General features: G+C 45.1%; 1 protein-coding gene across 1 annotated transcript; it reads left to right on the plus strand.

Annotated features, from left to right (window-relative positions):
- Window positions 1-1973: 1973 nt before the first annotated feature.
- On the plus strand, window positions 1974-11112 carry LOC145416927 (ionotropic receptor 93a-like). Its single transcript, XM_080285784.1, has 12 exons — window positions 1974-2055; window positions 2507-2631; window positions 3723-3836; window positions 4711-4943; window positions 5268-5396; window positions 5571-5742; window positions 6133-6369; window positions 6463-6728; window positions 7640-7777; window positions 8005-8191; window positions 8338-8514; window positions 10975-11112. Exons 1-12 carry the CDS (start codon window positions 1974-1976, stop codon window positions 11110-11112), a joined length of 1998 nt encoding a protein of 665 aa, XP_080141910.1.
- The last annotated feature ends 10495 nt before the right edge of the window (window positions 11113-21607 follow it).

Here is a 21607-nt window from a genome sequence, read left to right on the forward strand (position 1 = left end):
TGCCATCATCATCATCATCAGCAGCAGCAGCCATTGCAAGTCCACTTCTAAAGATTTCAGGGCAGACAAAGACGACGAAGCGGCAGTTACAGTCAAGCGCCAGTTCTGACAGTTCTAGACAGAATGACTTGTATTCCTAGTATTATTGACTATCATTTCGCCACAAATATATACGCATAGGTGAACCAAGGCAAAGCGCAGCACACCCTGTAACAAAAATACTGGCGGAGGAAAGTTTTGTCACGAGAACCATTACACTCTGGCGGTAATGACTCCGATAATTTCTCCTTTTCAAATGACCTGGCATATTTCATGGAAGGCTTGGCACACGGTTTTTTTGCCTAAGAAGAGACGCGCGCATTCAGTGTGAGCCAGTGATGCGTTTTTGCGGCAGTGTGGCCAATGAGAGGACGTGTGCAGGGCAGGAGGAGAGGTGGAGTATATAACTGACTGAGGTGGATGATGCAGTGGCAGTCTTCTTGGAGTGGCCACTGTGGCAGGTGAGGCAGGGCTGGTCCACTCTCAGTTCGCGGGTTGTGGGTGCTGGGAAACATATTATCATTACACATAGAATATATTAGACATCTCTAGACACTATTATCCAGTTGCTGAGCTGCTCCAAGGACGTAAGTATTTCAGTATCATTCTGCTACAGCCTTTGAACTGCTGAGGGCAATGCTGGACTACTGAGCGATGATGGATTTCTTCTAACCATATCATTACGGTGACGCCTTATTATTTGTCATGATAAGCCAGGCATCGGCTGCTAGAGCGGCTCCTGCTTACCTTGTTGTTATTGATGATGTTCTGACAAGAGACTTCTGAATTAAATCTGTTCCTCCTGCCAACACTACCCCTCAAGCAACGCCTTCCTGAGCAGGGTGTTTCAATCCCGCCCTGCCCCACTGCAGACCACCATCTTCGCCATCCCAAACGTCACACGCACTCCTTCAGTAGGTTCTTCCACGCCTTTGGCTCGCATCTCATTGGCCTACCTACAACATTCATCTTCACAGCATATGCATCCCTGCCACCCACCATCAAAGTCCTCTTCACCCACATCTCTCCACCCATCCCACCCTCTTCAGTCTGATGCGATATAAAAAAAAGACTGTCTCAACTACCAGCCGATCTACAGTTTCCATATTTACAGGGTGTACTTATTCCAAACACCATTCCACCCCACACCATCATTCCAGCACATCCCACTCTCTCATCTCTACCCATCCAGTCCTGAAAAACTTGAATCAGCATTAAAAAAAAAAAAAAGGGAAGAAAGAGAAAATTAAATATAATGCTCGAAGACATATGATTTTAGGAACAAGCTTTCAAAGGCGTGGACTGAAACTCTCTACACTGACCTCGATCGTTCTGATGGACCTAAATGGACCTGTAAGGATGTGGAAGATTTGAACATTCATATTTCAAAATCAAATTATATAGGGCAGATTTTTGACATATCTATAGGCGTTACCTAAATCAGTCAATCTAATCATTCCCAAAAGGAGCGAAATTACTTGAACCAGTCTTAAATAGTTCACTTTGGGCTGAACATGGCTCAAATGAACAGTGATTCCTAAAATGGTTCGGAGTTGACCTGAATGGAGAAAAAATAATGCGAAAATATTCAACTGTTCTCAGTGACCTTAAATGGATCCGAGCTGACCTGACGTGACCTTGAATGGATACTAAAGCTGTCCATTAAACTGCCCAGATATATTAATGTCAGTTTAGGTCACTCTTCACAATCACTAGAAAATGAACGACCTGATGATGATGATGACGGTGTGGGTGAATGTGGTGGCAGTGGGGGAATATAAGCCTTCATCATCTTAATTGTAGTTGATGAGTCGACCTCCTGATGATGATGATGATGTGGATGATGTGGATGAGTGTGAACGCAGTGGGGGAATCTAAGCCTTCATCTTCTTAATTGCAGTTGATGAGTCGACCTGATGATGATGATAATGATGATGAGGCTGGTGCGGCTGGCGGTGTGGCTGAGTGTGGTGGCCGTGGGGGGTGTTGGGGGTTGGGTCATCGTCACTAACAGAAGTAAGTCAAAGATAAGCCCTACTCCCATCAATCATGCGACGTCTTTGCTACTTTCTCCTTGCTTTCAAACAAATAAGAGATGAATTACATTATCAAGATTTTTCAGCTGGAAGAGTTGGATATCTTCTTTAACCTCTTTGCTGACAGAGGGTCTTCCCAGAGTTGATTTATGTTATCTGGGGTGGGGGATGTATCTGGACTGAAAGGGTTAATGGAAATGGATTCAAGTGGTGAGCAGTACCATAGTTCCCCCTTAAACTGAATACTATCTGTAATGAACGGATCTTGAATTTGGCTTCCTGTTATCTTGTCTTTGTTTTTTCTTGGAGGGAACAGTCTTGTGGGCTTCTGGCCTTTGGTTCCTTTTTCCTTGCACAATAATAATAATAATAATAATAATAATAATAATAATAATAAGGGCATCATCGTAGTAAACGTGGAATATCAGCAGGTATTGGTGGTGAGGGGCTGTGGAGTGTGAGTGGAGCCGTGAATGCAGTGTTGGAGCTGACGTCACCTTCCTGTTCCCTCATCATCCTCACTGACCACACCACAACATCGCATGCCACCTCTCAGGTAAGATCAGCCCTCATCCTCAGTACTGCATTCAAAGTTTCTAGGCGAGGAAGAACACCCCGTTTCAACGAGTAACATTCTGGGCACGTCATTTCTCACTGTCAGGTAGGCTATGTTGGGCCGGTGAGAAACAGGTACCTGGAATGTGGACGAATAAAGCAGGGAGTTCTTTTTTTTAATTTATATGACAACCAGTAAGAGTGAAATTTTGTATCAGGTTGTCATATTCCGCTTCAGTGAGAACAAGGCCTGGCTTGAGCTCCTCGTATCGCGACAGCATTTGAAACTTCGGCATCTTGTTGAAAGTTCGGATCTTCCAGTGATGTTTTGCCTTCCCTCTTCCTGTTATATAGTCTGTCCCGTCTCCACACTCTTCCCTTCTTCTTCCAGTATTTAATAAGTTGATAAAATGAGCCTAAAATGAGCAGCCTATTGTGCAAGTGAATGAGACGTTCGTGTATGAGAGTCACATTCCTTCTCAGATGCTTCTACCAACTCCCAAGCCTGAACATCCGTCGTCACTTCAAATATTCAGCAGTGACCGACACAAAGCTTGCCCATTTTCTCGAATCATGCGTCAGTCTGAACCCCTTCCTAAACAGCTGGACTCAAAAGCCACATTATAAACTCTATGAACTCCCCAAAACTGGTATAGTAAAGAAGGTTGCCTCAAATTTCAGTCGACTTTCAGAGATGCGACGAAAAATGTTGAAGTGCATTAGTTATTTCGTTCATGTGATGTGGTGGCGTTGGGTGACCTTTTGAATTTTCTTTTAACCTCTCTTCAGGAACGGAGCAAATACAAACTAACTAATCCCTGAAAAAGAAAAATGCTGTAGCCTACCTTAGATTTATAAATACGAGTACCTTACCCATTTTTTTAACATCTTCCTCAGTGACATAAGTTACATTTTACAATTTTACTAGTCTCCTGTGTGTTACTGATGTCAGCCATTTCATTATTAGTGTGACTTAAATAGCATGCAGGTGACTATTATGATCGCTGCAGAATAAATCGCTAAGGAATGGGTGTTGCGAAGCGTCCTAGGGTAATGGGAACGTGGGTCTTTTATTTCACTGATGCTTGACAGATGGTGGGGAGGGGACTAAGGGCGGCAACCGTTCTAGAGGCAGACAGATACAGCCACACCAACACCACCACCACCCTGCTCCTCCTCTCACAGGCACTCGCTCTCGCTCGACAGGTAGGTAACTTTATTTCTTCAACCACGTGTTTTACTGATTTATTGTCACTACCTCTTTGACTCCTTGAATTCATTTTTTTTTCTCACTAGATGTTTGAATTTAGCTCCACTCCCCATCTTACTAACTGCTATTGCATCTGGAACCTCTCTTTCCATCGCGTATCCATACAGACTAGGTTATTCATTGCCCTCTACTCCAAGTCTACGTTGCAGTATTATTTCCACCCTCCAGATATACCTGCGTATCAGTCTGCGCTGAAAGAACGAATTTGCATACAGCCAGAGCTCTTCCTGTGCAAATGTCCATCAAAGCATTCCAAAACACTCCAAAACTGCCCAAGACCCACTCCATGTTCTCACTACCTACCTTTGCATTCAAATCACCCTTTAGATTCTCCTTCGCATTTGGACTATTATTGTTCGAGCACATTGTGACACCCACTTCTTTTTCAGTCATTCTGTATCATGTTGTGACATACAGTGTTCACAAAACTCACATCTTTATTCACAGTTTCACATTGACCTAGGCGGCCATTGACCTCTACCTCCAATAACCTATTTCATTATCCACTGTCTAGCTTTGCAGCTTCATGCTTCCAGTTCTGTGCATCATACCTCCCATTTCAACCCGAGAGATGTGGGCTGTGGAATGGTACCTCCAAGAGTCATCCACCTAATTGGGCAGAGTTACCCTTCGCTTTCATGCAGTCGTAGTCAGAGTGGGTGGCATGGTTAATTACTGGGATCTGAAAGTCTCTGTTCGATCTGGTACATGATACAGTTTTCTCCTCTCCCACCCAATATATTAAAATACAGTTCCAATCTTCCTTTCCATCCTAATGTCCTCAGTTAAAACGAGTGTTATTGTGGACAGGTGCGTGTGCTGTCTTGGTGCACGGTGGTGGTGGCGGTGAGTGAGGACCCGACCTTCCTGGCCACCTTGGCCGAGTGGTCCCTCAGGGGCCGCCTGCTGGTGTGGTCCACCAGGCTGCTGGTGGTCACCCACCTACCCCTCCACCACCTCATCTCCCTCATACCTCGACACTGGACATTCACCATGATGAACTTCGCCATACTCAACATCCAGCACCTCCAACCTTCAATCAGGTACAACATTCACAGTAATTTCGGTACTTTACATGTTTGGTTACAACTGACATTACACTGGGGCCTCCAGGGGTCATTGAGTGAAGATCAGTTAACCTGCCCTGATTCAATTAATTTCTAGAACTTTTGTGACTGTTTTTCTATCCTATACCGTACAGTGCTCATAATCATCGCATGCATTATTATCAGTGCACACTTGTTGGTGCAGGTGTATGGTGTATAGTATGCTTTATTTGGCAGCGCATTTCAAGGTACATGTTGTTGGTGCAAATGTATGGTGTACTATCGTGGGTGTATATTGAAAGCTGGATGTTTTTGGTGCAGGGGTGTGGTGTATGTGCAGTTGCCATACACTGCCAGCGGACCCCAGACAGTGGCTATAGCTTCTTGGACCTCGTCGCAGGGCCTACAGCTCACACCTCGACAAACATTCTTTCCTCACAAATTCATAAAGTAAGTTGGCCAATCTCGACACCCAGAACTGCCATAGGACTCTAGATTGTAAATTCACTAGTTGCGAGTAGCATGGAGAACAGTGGAACTTAGGAGGAATGAAATGTCTGTCTTGGTATCCCTCGTGTCGTTGATAGCCATTAATCGAAGGGATCTTGCCTTATAAATTCTCAGTTTCCACGGGTCGACGATAAACGTAACCGCCATGCCGTTCCTGCCGTTCTGGGGTGAAGAGAAGGTCGGGTCGGTCACAAGATACACGGGCTCAGACTTCCAGATGTTGTTGTATGTCGCCAGAGCGCTGAACTTCACATTCCGCATTGTACCGGCAGCATCTTGGGCAGAGGTGGGTGGAGTAGTGGGCGGTATTGAAGCATGGAGGGTAGGAGAGCACCGGAGATCGATAGAGTGGGAGAGCACTGGAGATTTAACAGAGTAGGAGAGCACTGGAGATTTAACAGAGTGGTACAGCACTGGAGATTGGCTACTGAAGGTTAGTTATGTCTCAAAAGGGCAGTGGAGTATTGGAAGTCTATGGATTACTGAAGATTGTGTGAATTAAGACAGTAAACTACTAGAAGTAATTGGAACAGTTGATGGCAGTAAAGCACTGAGGACTGCTTGTGACTCTTCCATATCCTTACTCCTCCCAGGCAATTTTACTTGGATGAGGGGTGACCTGTCTCAAAAACTATCGATTCAGCTTTCCTCCTTTACAAAAATACCTTTTCAACAGGTTACGGAACTGGTACAGGAGCGAGTGTCCCTCCTGTGCCCGATATACCACATCCTGATGATCGTGAGGAAAGAGAAATATGACTTCACCTACACCTACGAGTTTGCCTACTTCTCATTCGCCATGGCCAAGCCGGGTCTGGAGTCTCAGTGGCTCAGTCTTTACCGCCCTCTGACTGACGGTGTGTGGTTGGCTGTGGTGATCAGTCTGGCTGTAGTACCGCTAATACTTTACACGGTAAGTAACACCTGCAGGGGATCCTACTGTTGTCTGGTTAAGCTTCCCTAATGAAGAACTGGAAGTACCTCACAGTGTTGTGTGTGTGTACAGGTGAGCCGTGTGATGCTGCAGGAGTACACTGGCAGGGGTGCAGGTGTGGCTATAGTGGTTCAAGATGTGACAGGGATGCTGCTGGGGCAGAGTCTCCCGCCACTGCTGCCCACCACCACCTCCACCCGCATCCTGGTGACCACCTGGCTTGTGTTCGCCATCATCCTGGCCTCAGCCTACCGCGGCAACCTCACCGCCTCTCTCACTATTCCCAAGTACCCACCCCGCGCCGAGAATCTTCAGCAGCTGGTCACTTCAGTTGATAGGTGAGAAGAGTTAACATTTAGAACTGATATTTAGGATGAAGAATTCTAGCAGGTGAGTCCGACAATGAACCGGAACATCTTTTATCATCAGCACCAAGAAGGAGCCAACGATGGCGAAGTCTGTGATCCTCTTCCCTGGGGACGGGTAACGAGTTCAAACCCACTGTTCCAAACTAAGGAAGATTGTGCTTTGCGTAATGTACACGTGGTCTGGTGTACAGAGAAAGTGTTTAGGAAATTACAATAAATTCTCAGTAGTAATGAAACGCAGAAAAAGCCTTCAGGATAGAAGGTTAGAAGATGGATCCTGTGAACTAGTGAAAAGAAAGCTACATCTTTCACTATCATCAGTTCTCCATCCATTTAGGGAGAAGTACGCTTTCCGTGTTTTGTTACTGCCTCCTTATCGTCACGAGTTTTATCATTATATTTGTAGACACTTTTGTATTGGGACAGGTGCGTTTTGCAGAATATCACCTGACTCTTTCTTCTTTTCTTTCAACCTGGCTCTCGCGATAAACCTACAACTCATTAGCAAAGTCTTCCTTAACTGACTACCTGTACCCCCCAAAAGCACATGTCCTTCCTTGTCGGTCTTCCAGATATATTTCTAAGTTCATAGGATACCTGCGTTTAGTTTCTTATCGTTCACCTGCGCTGTGTGTGTGTGTGTGTGTGTGTGTGTGTGTGTGTCTGTGTGTGTCTGTGTGTGTCTGTGTGTGTCTGTGTGTGTCTGTGTGTGTCTGTGTGTGTCTGTGTGTGTCTGTGTGTGTCTGTGTGTGTCTGTGTGTGTCTGTGTGTGTCTGTGTGTGTCTGTGTGTGTCTGTGTGTGTCTGTGTGTGTGTGTGTGTGTGTGTGTGTGTGTGTGTGTGTGTGTGTGTGTGTGTACTTATATTACTCTCTTTCTGAAGGATCACCATTCCATCCTACGGGGACCAGTTTCAAAGTTTTTACCATCAGTCAAAATCAGAGTTGTTCAGAGAGCTGGCTGCACTGATGGCTGTGGGCATTGATGTTCAGCAAGGACTCAGCGAGGCAATCGAGAAAAAGTAAGTCCAGACAGCATTTTTTAAAGTCTCAAGTAATGGTGGACTCAATACGTTCTGGCAACGTTATAATGTCTTTGTTTTGTTCAGGGGATTAAGGACTAAGGTTAAAGAAAGCTATTTCATGGAGATTATGTATAAATCTTCATGGTCTGGGATAAGGAGAGATCATTTATAGCAACGTTTATACAGGATTTCACCTCACGTTTCGATAAAATTTCCCCGAGTAGGCAGGCGCATCTTGGAGGGCGTCGCTACCTCCAACAAACAATGGCTGAGTACTTCACGGAGGAAGACGGAAGGAGTCGCCTGTACCTGAGTCGCGAGTCCATTTTCCCTGGACCCTCTGGCTGGCCCATCCCTCACGACGCACCCTACAAGGACCAACTGGACCGGTGGATAATGGCTGTGCTTGAGGTACGTACGATGGCGAGCAAAAATTCTCCCCTTCTCTGTCAGCTGTAGTGAAGAAGGCATTGCAGATAGAGTGCAATTAAGCCTCTATTTTATTATTTATTTTTTAAATTTATTTATTATTTTCTTGATCATTTTTGGACCCGCAGGCTGGGCTGTACGAGAAATGGGTGGACGACACGCTGACGGACACCACGCGGAGGAGTCTGAGGCGACGGCAGCGACAGGTACCGGAGACGCGACAGGAGCGGGAGGAGAGCCGGTCCAGAGGGATTTCCAAGGCCCTGACACTAACACAGCTCCAGGGGCTATTTATGCTGCTCCTCGTGGGCTTCATCTGTGCTACTTATGCTCTTACTACTGAACTTCTCGTAGCTCGGTATTTTGGCAAGGCTGGGTGATAAAGAGTGATAAAAAGACAGTTAGAGGATAGATATTTGTTATTGTATAGAGACGTATATATACGTGATAAAAACATAGACTTTATGCTTGATATATTTCTTCAGAACTACATGGAGTGAATTTATTGTCACATTCACAACTTTCTCAAAGTCCTGTGATGAGTGGAGATACTTGTGATACGGTAAATAAAAAAAAAAAAAGATAATAATAATGGAGAAGATTCGAAAAGCTTCACTGAAAGGAGTTTGGAAGGGCCTCAGATTAACCCAGCTCCAGGGTCTGTGTATGCTACTTTTGAGCTTCGCTAGTCCTGCTTAAGCTCTCTTTGCTAAGCTTCTCGTCGCCCGGTGTTATGCCAAGGTTGTGTGATAAAACAGACGCAGGTTTGCCGTGGTATAAGACAGATACTGGTATATATGAAGGCCAACAAACGCTGGCTTCTGGTATATCTTCAAAAGAATGTTTCGAGAAGCCTTTGTAGTGTCACCAGGGTTGTGTGATCAGTACGTAGACATTTCCCACGATGAAGACAGGTGAAGAAGGTAGGATCTGAACAGGTTAAGGGGGAATCCAGGCCTGTATCCAACCTGTTAATGATGGTTCCTAATAACTCTTCCTAAGCGAATTATTTTGCTTAGTACACCATACTGTCCTGTTCTGTGTTATATAAATCCAACCAATATTGCCATACTCTGCATAGATAACTTACAAAAAGATACTAACGACCCATATGCAAAAATAAATCTGTTAGGAGGAGGTGTTAGGGAGCTTCCTTAACGAGACTACGAGCTAATTATGCACTCGTATGTCCTCAAATCTCGCTGATATGATGGTCCATGTCTTCATATCCACGTGGGCTGAGACCATTACAGCATCGTTATTACAGAGCTCTTTTCATTTACCTCTAACCAGCAGACGATAGCAAAAGACAGCCGAGACTAACAGCCCTCCATGACCCGAAGACAATTACATAAACATTACATTTTTTTATATATATATATATAAGATGGTAACTAGGAAGTAATGCAGATCATAAAAAATAATTATTTATACAAAGAGGGTGACTTTATATAAAATGGGAAGATGGGCGGGTGAGATGATTTTGTAATAAATTATCAATGCATGGTGGTGCTCTCTCTCTCTCTCTCTCTCTCTCTCTCTCTCTCTCTCTCTCTCTCTCTCTCTCTCTCTCTCTCAAAACCCAACCCCTATTCTTTTCTCTCTTCCTGACAAATAGGTACACAGGAGACAAAGTTGTAAAATCCAATTGCTCTCTGTTTCAAGTACGTGATGTGATATAAGTCTTATAGGGTGGGTATTGCTCTACGTGTGTGTGTGTGTGTGTGTGTGTGTGTGTGTGTGTGTGTGTGTGAATAAGAGAGAGAGAGAGAGAGAGAGAGAGACCTCCCTAGCACCTCTTCCTTGACGATTTAGTTTGCATTTGAGGCCTTACTATTTTCTCCCTAAATTCTTAAATATCTATAATACTTCTCAGGATTTCCCCTACGACACTTCTCTACTTCCCTAAATTTCCCTCTATTGCCCCTAAAATATTTCCCATTACGTAGCAAGTCTCCCTCTGCCCTTATATCTCCCCTAAATTTTCCCTTTCTCTCCCTTAACACATTTCTCTTTGCCTTTAACCATTACCCAAACATAGTACCCCTACCTTCACCTTGGCCTAAATGAAAACAAAACAAGTACCAAGGGAGTTGGGACTAGATTTGGGACTTGAGTTGACACATGAGTTGGGACTTGAGCTGGGGCTTGACACGAGTTGGCACTCGAGTTGACACTTTATTTGGCACTTGAGTTGGCAGTTAACTTGTCACTTGAGTTGGTACCTAAGTTGGCACTTGAGTTCGGACCTAAGTTGGCACTTGAGTTGGCACTTGAGTTCCAACATAAATTTTCCTTGCGCTTAAGCTCGCTCTTGAGGTGGCACTTACGTTGGCACGTGAGTTGGAGCTTACGTTGGTACTTGAGTTTGGACTTAAGTTGGCGCTTAAGTTGGGATTTAACTTGGCACTTGAGTTGGGACTTAAGCTTGTTCTTGTGTAGGGACTGAGGTTGGCGCTTGAGTTGGGACTTAGGTTGGCGCTCGAGTTGGGACCTAAGTTGGCGTTTGATTTGTTGGCACTTAAGCTTTCACTTGAGTTTGGATTAATGTTGGCGCTTGAGTTGCAACAAAAGTTAGCGTTTGAGTTGGAAGTTAAGTTCACTCATGAGTTGGCACTTACGATGTCACTTGAGCTGTGACTCAAGTTGGTGCTTGAGTTGTGACTTAAGTTGGCACTTGAGTTGGGACTTAAGATGGTTCTTGAGTTAGGACTTAAGTTGGCTCTTAGTTTGGACTTAATATGGCGGTTGAGTTTGAACTTCAGTTGGTGCTTGAGCTGGGACTTAAGCAGGCACTTGAGTTGAGGCTTAAGTTAACGCTTGTGTTGGGTCTTATGTTGAGGCCTGAGCTGGGACCTAAGCTGGCACTTGAATTTGCATGTTCTCACCTGAGTTGGGACTGAAGTTTGAGCTTGAGTTCCGACTTAGGTTGGTGCTTGAGTTGGGACTTAAGTTGGCACCTGAGTTGGGACTTAAGTATGTTCTTGTGTAGGGACTGAGGTTGGCACTTGACTTGGTACTTACGTTGGCGCTTGAGTTGGGACTTAGGTTGTTGCTCGAGTTGGGACCTAAGCTGGCGTATGATTTCGGACCAAAGTTGGCTCTTAAGCTTTTGCTTGAGTTTAGGTTAATGTTGGCGCTTGAGTTGCAACATAAGTTAGCGCTTGACTTGGAAGTTAACTCATGAGTTGGCGTTGTCACTTGAGCTGTGACTTAAGTTGGTGCTCGAATTGCGACTTAAGTTGATGCTCGACTTGGGACTTAAGTTGGCGCCTGAGTTGGCACTTAACTTGATGCTCGAGTTGGCACTTAACTTGATGCTCGAGTTGGCACTTAACTTGATGCTCGAGTTGGCACTTAACTTGATGCTCGAGTTGGCACTTAACTTGATGCTCGAGTTGGCACTTAACTTGATGCTCGAGTTGGCACTTAACTTGATGCTCGAGGTGGCACTTAACTTGATGCTCGAGGTGGCACTTAACTTGATGCTCGAGGTGGGACTTAACTTGATGCTCGAGGTGGGACTTAACTTGATGCTCGAGGTGGGACTTAACTTGATGCTCGAGGTGGGACTTAACTTGATGCTCGAGGTGGGACTTAACTTGATGCTCGAGGTGGGACTTAACTTGATGCTCGAGGTGGGACTTAACTTGATGCTCGAGGTGGGACTTAACTTGATGCTCGAGGTGGGACTTAACTTGATGCTCGAGGTGGGACTTAACTTGATGCTCGAGGTGGGACTTAACTTGATGCTCGAGGTGGGACTTAACTTGATGCTCGAGGTGGGACTTAACTTGATGCTCGAGGTGGGACTTAACTTGATGCTCGAGGTGGGACTTAACTTGATGCTCGAGGTGGGACTTAACTTGATGCTCGAGGTGGGACTTAACTTGATGCTCGAGGTGGGACTTAACTTGATGCTCGAGGTGGGACTTAACTTGATGCTCGAGGTGGGACTTAACTTGATGCTCGAGGTGGGACTTAACTTGATGCTCGAGGTGGGACTTAACTTGATGCTCGAGGTGGGACTTAACTTGATGCTCGAGGTGGGACTTAACTTGATGCTCGAGGTGGGACTTAACTTGATGCTCGAGGTGGGACTTAACTTGGTGCTCGAGGTGGGACTTAACTTGGTGCTCGAGGTGGGACTTAACTTGGTGCTCGAGGTGGGACTTAACTTGGTGCTCGAGGTGGGACTTAACTTGGTGCTCGAGGTGGGACTTAACTTGGTGCTCGAGGTGGGACTTAACTTGGTGCTCGAGGTGGGACTTAACTTGGTGCTCGAGGTGGGACTTAACTTGGTGCTCGAGGTGGGACTTAACTTGGTGCTCGAGGTGGGACTTAACTTGATGCTCGAGGTGGGACTTAACTTGATGCTCGAGGTGGGACTTAACTTGATGCTCGAGGTGGGACTTAACTTGATGCTCGAGGTGGGACTTAACTTGATGCTCGAGGTGGGACTTAACTTGATGCTCGAGGTGGGACTTAACTTGATGCTCGAGGTGGGACTTAACTTGATGCTCGAGGTGGGACTTAACTTGATGCTCGAGGTGGGACTTAACTTGATGCTCGAGGTGGGACTTAACTTGATGCTCGAGGTGGGACTTAACTTGATGCTCGAGGTGGGACTTAACTTGATGCTCGAGGTGGGACTTAACTTGATGCTCGAGGTGGGACTTAACTTGATGCTCGAGGTGGGACTTAACTTGATGCTCGAGGTGGGACTTAACTTGATGCTCGAGGTGGGACTTAACTTGATGCTCGAGGTGGGACTTAACTTGATGCTCGAGGTGGGACTTAACTTGATGCTCGAGGTGGGACTTAACTTGATGCTCGAGGTGGGACTTAACTTGATGCTCGAGGTGGGACTTAACTTGATGCTCGAGGTGGGACTTAACTTGATGCTCGAGGTGGGACTTAACTTGATGCTCGAGGTGGGACTTAACTTGATGCTCGAGGTGGGACTTAACTTGATGCTCGAGGTGGGACTTAACTTGATGCTCGAGGTGGGACTTAACTTGATGCTCGAGGTGGGACTTAACTTGATGCTCGAGGTGGGACTTAACTTGATGCTCGAGGTGGGACTTAACTTGATGCTCGAGGTGGGACTTAACTTGATGCTCGAGGTGGGACTTAACTTGATGCTCGAGGTGGGACTTAACTTGATGCTCGAGGTGGGACTTAACTTGATGCTCGAGGTGGGACTTAACTTGATGCTCGAGGTGGGACTTAACTTGATGCTCGAGGTGGGACTTAACTTGATGCTCGAGGTGGGACTTAACTTGATGCTCGAGGTGGGACTTAACTTGATGCTCGAGGTGGGACTTAACTTGATGCTCGAGGTGGGACTTAACTTGATGCTCGAGGTGGGACTTAACTTGATGCTCGAGGTGGGACTTAACTTGATGCTCGAGGTGGGACTTAACTTGGTGCTCGAGGTGGGACTTAACTTGGTGCTCGAGGTGGGACTTAAGATGGTGCTTGGGTTGGGACTTACGTTGGCGCCTGAGTTGGGACTTACGTTGGCGCCTGAGTTGGGACTTACGTTGGCGCCTGAGTTGGGACTTACGTTGGCGCCTGAGTTGGGACTTACGTTGGCGCCTGAGTTGGGACTTACGTTGGCGCCTGAGTTGGGACTTACGTTGGCGCCTGAGTTGGGACTTACGTTGGCGCCTGAGTTGGGACTTACGTTGGCGCCTGAGTTGGGACTTACGTTGGCGCCTGAGTTGGGACTTACGTTGGCGCCTGAGTTGGGACTTACGTTGGCGCCTGAGTTGGGACTTACGTTGGCGCCTGAGTTGGGACTTACGTTGGCGCCTGAGTTGGGACTTACGTTGGCGCCTGAGTTGGGACTTACGTTGGCGCCTGAGTTGGGACTTACGTTGGCGCCTGAGTTGGGACTTACGTTGGCGCCTGAGTTGGGACTTACGTTGGCGCCTGAGTTGGGACTTACGTTGGCGCCTGAGTTGGGACTCGAGTTGGCGCCTGAGTTGGGACTCGAGTTGGCGCCTGAGTTGGGACTCGAGTTGGCGCCTGAGTTGGGACTCGAGTTGGCGCCTGAGTTGGGACTCGAGTTGGCGCCTGAGTTGGGACTCGAGTTGGCGCCTGAGTTGGGACTCGAGTTGGCGCCTGAGTTGGGACTCGAGTTGGCGCCTGAGTTGGGACTCGAGTTGGCGCCTGAGTTGGGACTCGAGTTGGCGCCTGAGTTGGGACTCGAGTTGGCGCCTGAGTTGGGACTCGAGTTGGCGCCTGAGTTGGGACTCGAGTTGGCGCCTGAGTTGGGACTCGAGTTGGCGCCTGAGTTGGGACTCGAGTTGGCGCCTGAGTTGGGACTCGAGTTGGCGCCTGAGTTGGGACTCGAGTTGGCGCCTGAGTTGGGACTCGAGTTGGCGCCTGAGTTGGGACTCGAGTTGGCGCCTGAGTTGGGACTCGAGTTGGCGCCTGAGTTGGGACTCGAGTTGGCGCCTGAGTTGGGACTCGAGTTGGCGCCTGAGTTGGGACTCGAGTTGGCGCCTGAGTTGGGACTCGAGTTGGCGCCTGAGTTGGGACTCGAGTTGGCGCCTGAGTTGGGACTCGAGTTGGCGCCTGAGTTGGGACTCGAGTTGGCGCCTGAGTTGGGACTCGAGTTGGCGCCTGAGTTGGGACTCGAGTTGGCGCCTGAGTTGGGACTCGAGTTGGCGCCTGAGTTGGGACTCGAGTTGGCGCCTGAGTTGGGACTCGAGTTGGCGCCTGAGTTGGGACTCGAGTTGGCGCCTGAGTTGGGACTCGAGTTGGCGCCTGAGTTGGGACTCGAGTTGGCGCCTGAGTTGGGACTCGAGTTGGCGCTTGAGTTGGGACTCGAGTTGGCGCTTGAGTTGGGACTCGAGTTGGCGCTTGAGTTGGGACTCGAGTTGCCGCTTGAGTTAAGTCCCCACATCGATTTTCCTGGAGTCCATACCTTGTACATAGAGAGCTCTTAGTATTAAATTTGCGGATTGAAAGTTCCTCACCATTTCATGTATAATTCTCACTTCAAACTCAGTATAGGTAACATGAAGCTAAGAATTTCGAAGGGATGAATGATGGATGAAGGGTTGAGTGGAACATTTTTGATAGGCACTGTTAATAATACTTCAAACTTTTCCACCTTCCTGATCCTGTTTCCTGGTCCCTCTCACCTTAAGAAGTAATTGGTAAGAGGGTTAAGTCGAGGCCGAGACAGTACCGAGGGAGTTTAAGGTGTTGATTGACTGTCAGCTCTCTCATTAGCTTTCTCAATAGCTTTCTTAATAACTTTCTTAATAACTTTCTTAATAACTTTCTTAATAGCTTTCTTAATAGCTTTCTTAATAGCTTTCTTAATAACTTTCTTAATAACTTTCTTAATAACTTTCTTAATAACTTTCTTAATAACTTTCTTAATAACTTTCTTAATAACTTTCTTAATAACTTTCTTAATAACTTCCTTAATAGGTCTCTTAATGGCTTCTCTAATAGCTTTCTAAATAGCTTTCTAAATAGCTTTCTTAATAGCTTTCTTAATTTCCTACTTCCTCCTTGCTTCGGGAACCTACCTCATGCCATTTATGGGCAGGAAAGAGGTTAAGGATGATACTGATAATGATGATGATGATGATGATGATTTTGATAATAATGGTGACGTAATAATGATGAAGATAGATTTCAAAGCAGTTTCTTTACACCAGGCTGACCTCTATGACAAATGGTTGGCCGGCATGAAAAGAACAGCCCGGATGAAGAACAGGAGGCGACAGCACAAGCAAGAAGGGTCGGAAGAACAAGACAATACCTCGGTGGTGGTAGGGGAAGGTGAGAAGGGGAGAGTCAACGCGGCCAAAGCTCTCAACCTCACGCATCTCCAGGGACCCTTCATCATCCTGCTCTTGGGACTAACTCTTGGTGCTCTTGGTCTGGTGGTCGAAGCTCTAACTCCGTATTTCCTCAAGCCTCTAATTCCGTATATTCTGAAGTCTCCCTCACCCAGAGTTACGTAGTCAAAAATCTACCTTTATTTATTTATTTCCTTTTTTTAATTACATACAGCGTACCACAGTGTCAAATTTAGCTGTTTATTTAGGTTTCATTGGAGTATTCTGTTTACTTGAGGTTAAACGAGCTGCAAATTTAAACCAACATCGCTGCACCGAATGTGTTTACTCCTGCTGTGTTGATTTTCAGACACCTATCAGTCCTCTTCATTACGATAACTAATGGGACAGTGAACACTAACTTCTGAGACCCTGTGGGGCAATATTGGGAATCCAGCAAATTTTTCAGAACAATGTGTAAGAGTTTAAATAATGCTTGACTAAAAAGTGCAGCGACATTCGTGGCCACACCTGTACACTCCTACCTGCACGAGTATCAGTGTTATTTTTGTAGTTTCATTATTCAGGGTAGTTGGCCATTAAGATTTGCCTTTGGGTTTATCTAACTATCCATCTATCTATCGCCAGACTCTTTAATCCCGTAAGGGGTGGCCACATACAAATCGCCTCCATGTCGCCCTGTCCCCCGCCATTTCACTGTCCTGCTCCCAGCTCACACACCCCTCACTCATATACCTCTCCACTCCATCCCTCTATCTCATCCTTAGCCTCTCCCTCCCTTTCCCCCCCTCCACCTCACTCACGTACACTCTCCTCGTCAGTCTTTCACTCTTTGGGTACAGCCTGTGCATAATCTAGAAGACATGCCGGTTCGTCTTTAAGTAGGGCTAATACATTCTTTACAAATTCCAAGATTACCGAAGGAAACGAGAATGAAAAAATAGAGTACGGTACTTTATGAAAACCAAATTATTCCCTCACTGGTTTCTCTCGTTCATATATGTACATGATTAACAGGTAATCATCACCATTCACTTAAATAAAAATGATAAGGTCCTTCTACTTTTTATTTTACCTGGTTGGCAGACCGATTTTGTTGAGGTAAATGAGCTGAATTAGTCTTGTCTGAACCTTAAGGTGTTCATAAGCCACTGTAACGTTAATATTTTAGCTGTCAGACGCGTGAATATGTGAAGAAGAGCCTAGGCATGCTTCATAAAAACTAAATAGATAAATAAAATAAAGGGAAAAAAAGGAGTGAGTCTTTACATGTACTAGAAAATCACTCTCTCAAAACATGCTGAACTGTGAGAGGATTTTTTTTTGCTCAGGAATCGGATTATCCCAAAAATCGAAATGTATTTTTTTCTGGCTGCTAGTTTAACGTGCTAATCAGTTACTCCAAGTCCTTGTATGCAACTGGTCAACTCTGGAACTGTCTCCCCCTGTCTGTATTTCCTATTGCCACTGATCTCCAATCTGTCAAACGCAGTGTGTCCAGGCATCTAGAAATGAACGGATCTTGGATTTGGCTCACTGTTATCTTATTTTTTGTTTTCTTGGAGGGAGTAATTTGCAGTCTCGTGGCCTTTGGTTCCTTCTTTCTTGCATCAAAAAAAAAAATAATAATAATAATAATAAAATGCTTCCCTCTACATATTCCCGCCTGGAAGCGTATCACTGATCACTGTCAAACTCTTTTTATTACTTTGAACCTCTCCTTTGCTGTCATCTGTCGCAGCAAAGAAAGTTATGACAGACAGACATGAAGAGGAATGGGCATCAGGATTCTCTCACTTCTTTTCCTTTTTTAAAACAGCTGCGAGGATGCGTAAATGAAATATTGAAGTCAGGTGATATCCACTTTTCTCTCCTTTTTTCTTTTTTGCACCAGTGTCTGATACGCACCTGCCAAAAATATAAATAAAAGGTAATAATAATAATAATCATCATCATCATCATAGCAATAATAATAATAATAATAACAACAACAGGATCAATACAAAAAAAAACTGCGTGAAATCAGAGTTTGCTTTCTCCGTAAATTGCTGAAGTACAAACGCATCAGAGAGTAATGTGTTGCAATATATGACGGATGGAGTGACGCTTAAATCCAATGCAAAATAACGCCACGATTTTTTTGAGTTCCATCTTTAATAATAAACTTTCTGTTGTCCCGATAATAAAACATGGATAATGATGGTAGTGGTGGTGGTCGTGATGATGGTGGTGGTGGTGGTGGTAGTGATGGTGGTTATGGTGGTGATTGTGATGGTGATGATAATGATGATGATGGACTTTAATGTGACTGGTTGGATGTGACTATTTATAATCTTTTTCTCGTTGGTATAGGATGGTTCGTAACTCCTTTTTCATAGCGAATTATTGTACTTATTATATCATTTTCTCCTTAACGATTCGTGTATTTCAAGTACGGATATAGCTTGCTTCAGTAACATACAAGAGAATAAGAAGGTGAAATTTGCAGAATAAATCGCTGAGGGAAGGGTGCTAGGGTACGTATTCTCGTGGACTTAGGAGGCCTTCAAACACTTCCTCCGTAGCGGTTTATTTTCCATAGTACACCTTAGTATTTTAATTTTGTATTTAGCACCATCGATATAGTCTGCAAAAATAGAGCACAATTATTAACCTGCAGAACAGTGGAATAAACCAGTAAGGGAGAGGTGTTACGAAGCCCCCTGTGTTACCTGGAGGAAATGTACGCAGGTGACACGCGCACTGGCCAGGTACAGGTAGCCCCGCCTCTCCCGGCCTCCCTGCCACCACACCTTATTTATTGAGGCCGCAGGAGCAGTCCCGGGTTCTTTCCGCCTCGACACAACCAGGTGAGTTTCGTTAGGCATCATCTACCTGTCTACCTGTCTCTACCTGTGTATAGTCTAACCCCGTGTCCTGTGAGGGGTGGTCTCAACTAAAGAGCCCTGGCAATAGAGGTTTTGTCTGGATCCAATAACTACCTTTTTTTCCCTCGACAACACCTCCCTGCTTTACACCCTCTTCGTATCCATTTCATTCTCGGTCACCCTCTCCGCGCCACCCACCATCAGCTCTCCTGGTCAGTCTCACCTTTCCCACCCACAGCTTTCTCCACTCTGACCTGTTGACTGTTTGGCTGTTCAGTCCAGTCACAGGAAAACTTAGAAATTCGCCTCACCATCATTTTCGTGTGGGTGCCTCATCCTCCCACTCCATCCCTGGGCCGCCACTCAGTTACCTTTTTGTCCTTAATTATACTAAGACGTTACCTGCCTAAGTCCAATTATGCTTACCGTATTTATTGTATTGTTTATTCTCTACGTTTGTCCGTCCCTTTATCCAGGAAACTCTCTTTTTGTCTCTCCATATGACCCCTAATCCTTTCCAATCCTCTCTGATCAGCTTAAGTTCAAGTCTCAAGGATTTTATCAGATTCCGTGTTCTCGATCCATAACCAAGAGAATGAAGGACCCACGGATTGCTATATACTTTTTTTATTTTATTTTATTTTACTTAGAGGTAATTCTTTAGCCATGATGTTAAAATGTGTACCAAAAATCGTTCATCTCGTTCTTAATCTACGCTTCACTTCGTTGTCATGAACTGAAAATCTCTGAACTCTGTCTGTACTATATGTATTCCTTAACACATTCTAGTTGGCTCCTAATTTTGACTGGACTGATCATGCCTTTTAAACATATTTTTTGTCTTGTTCTTATTCAGTGTCAGGTTGCTTTTTTTAATGCAAAGAAGAAGGAACCAAAGGCCAGAATTCCGTAAGACTGCTCCCTCTAAGAAGAAAAAAAACCAAGCTAACAGTGAGCAAAATTCAAGATCTGTTCATTAATTTCAGACTCCTCTCATTCAGGGAGAAGGGGGAGTGAGTTGGGGGGAGGGCAGTCAAGAGGTGGGTGACAGAGCGACTTGGAGGCGTTTTGTCTGTGGCCACCCTTTGCGGGATTAGGGCGTCGGCCTATGGATAGATAGATAGACAGACCCTCATTCAACTCAGCTCTAATTTCTTATAGTTCCTGATTCACTGAAGCATCTATGTCTTCAGAAAATCGAGCGCTGTTCACGAGGCTCACCGTTTACGTTAATTCCTTGTCCACATCAATCTAAATTTCTAAAAACATCTCCTGGTATACAATAAATACAGTGAAATTCAACCTTCCTATCGAACACTCCGGTACCCTCTAGATGTCCTCATGCAATTTTAAGCAGGTAATGTCTATGCAAACATCTCTTGGTAAACATTACGTCAGCACAATTAGGGGCGTGAATCATAAAGCCCCACGTAACTAATGACTCTGTATATCACTGTCAGACTCACCACACACGATAGTCAGTATTGAGAGTTATTAACCATAGGCACTGTCACGCTCAGCAGTGCTCATAATATTCCTCTGTCAACTTCTGATCTTTGACACAACAGATTCTCTCATCCCTGACGCATAGTATCAGGAAGTTATCTATAGGCAAGAAGAGTTCCATAAATCCTCTCTTATTATAGTTAGATTAGCCAACAGTGTGGACCAGAAGTGTGGGAATTAATTAGCAAACTCTTATACCTGCCTGTGCTATTGATCTGGACAAGGGAAGAGCACAATTTTGTTTTGCCAACGTGGATAGTATAGATTTTTGTAATACAGGTGACCTCTTTTGTATTCCTTTTACAGACTAATTATCCAGGTGAGGTGAGACCCTTCATAGTGGGGAGGTTAGAGTCAATCACCATTAAATGTTGTAATATAAAAAGTATAGTTTATTAATACATTTCTTGATTTTATTCAGGTGAGGAAGAAGCCCTCACAATAAAGATCTTAAAACGAGTCTCCACCCAAATAATGATGTAATTAAAACAGAGTCTATCCACCACACGACATAATTAGTATGGAAGATATGTGAGGGGAAGTCTAATGACCTCCACCTCCTCTAAAACCCTCCAATACGATGGAATATTCTACATTTTTATCAAGACGACCGCCTAGACGCTCCAGGGAGACGCCATGCAGGTCAAGTGGCAGAGTTTAAGAGCTGGAGTTTCTATCGTGACCTCGCATTGGTTCAGAGGTGTTGGGAGATCATTTATTTTCAAAACTACTAAGAAAGGTGAGTCTCCTACCCAAAAACGTTCCGGACCAAGGTAGCGAAGCCTCGAATCTCTGTGCCCTGAAGCAGAGAAGTGCAGAGTGATGTTAGGTTTCTCGACTTCGAACATTTCCATTTACTGATTAGGAACTGAATGTGATCTGTTGTTAAGAGATTGCTCTATAACACTCAAAAATCAAAAGCAGAGAAAAAGAGAGACGATACATGGATGGATAGACTGTGTTCTTTCATGTACCGTACTTCCCTGATCAAGATTATCGTATTCTGAACTAGTATTCTCAGTACGCCATTGCTTATTTTATCATCTACACAGACCAATCGCTGTTATTTGCTTTGGCGGGATGGCGGTCGACACCCAGACAACGCGAACATATTGACACATTCCTGGACGTAACTTGGCTTGAGGTTACGAGCAAAGGATCTCTGAAATTTTTTGTCCATTATTATTTTTCCCACA

Source organism: Coenobita brevimanus, chromosome 108 (genome assembly GCF_032717465.1).
Source record: "Coenobita brevimanus isolate Jiangsu-jjx chromosome 108, ASM3271746v2, whole genome shotgun sequence".
Lineage (NCBI taxonomy): Eukaryota > Metazoa > Arthropoda > Malacostraca > Decapoda > Coenobitidae > Coenobita > Coenobita brevimanus.

Coding starts and splice junctions, on each gene's coding strand:
- LOC145416927 (XM_080285784.1), top strand. CDS start 1,974: ATGAGGCTGGTGCGGCTGGCGGTGTGGCTGAGTGTGGTGGCCGTGGGG. Junction 2,632..3,722: donor CATCGCATGCCACCTCTCAG/GTAAGATCAGCC, acceptor GATGCTTGACAG/ATGGTGGGGAGGGGACTAAG. Junction 4,944..5,267: donor CACCTCCAACCTTCAATCAG/GTACAACATTCA, acceptor TTTTTGGTGCAG/GGGTGTGGTGTATGTGCAGT.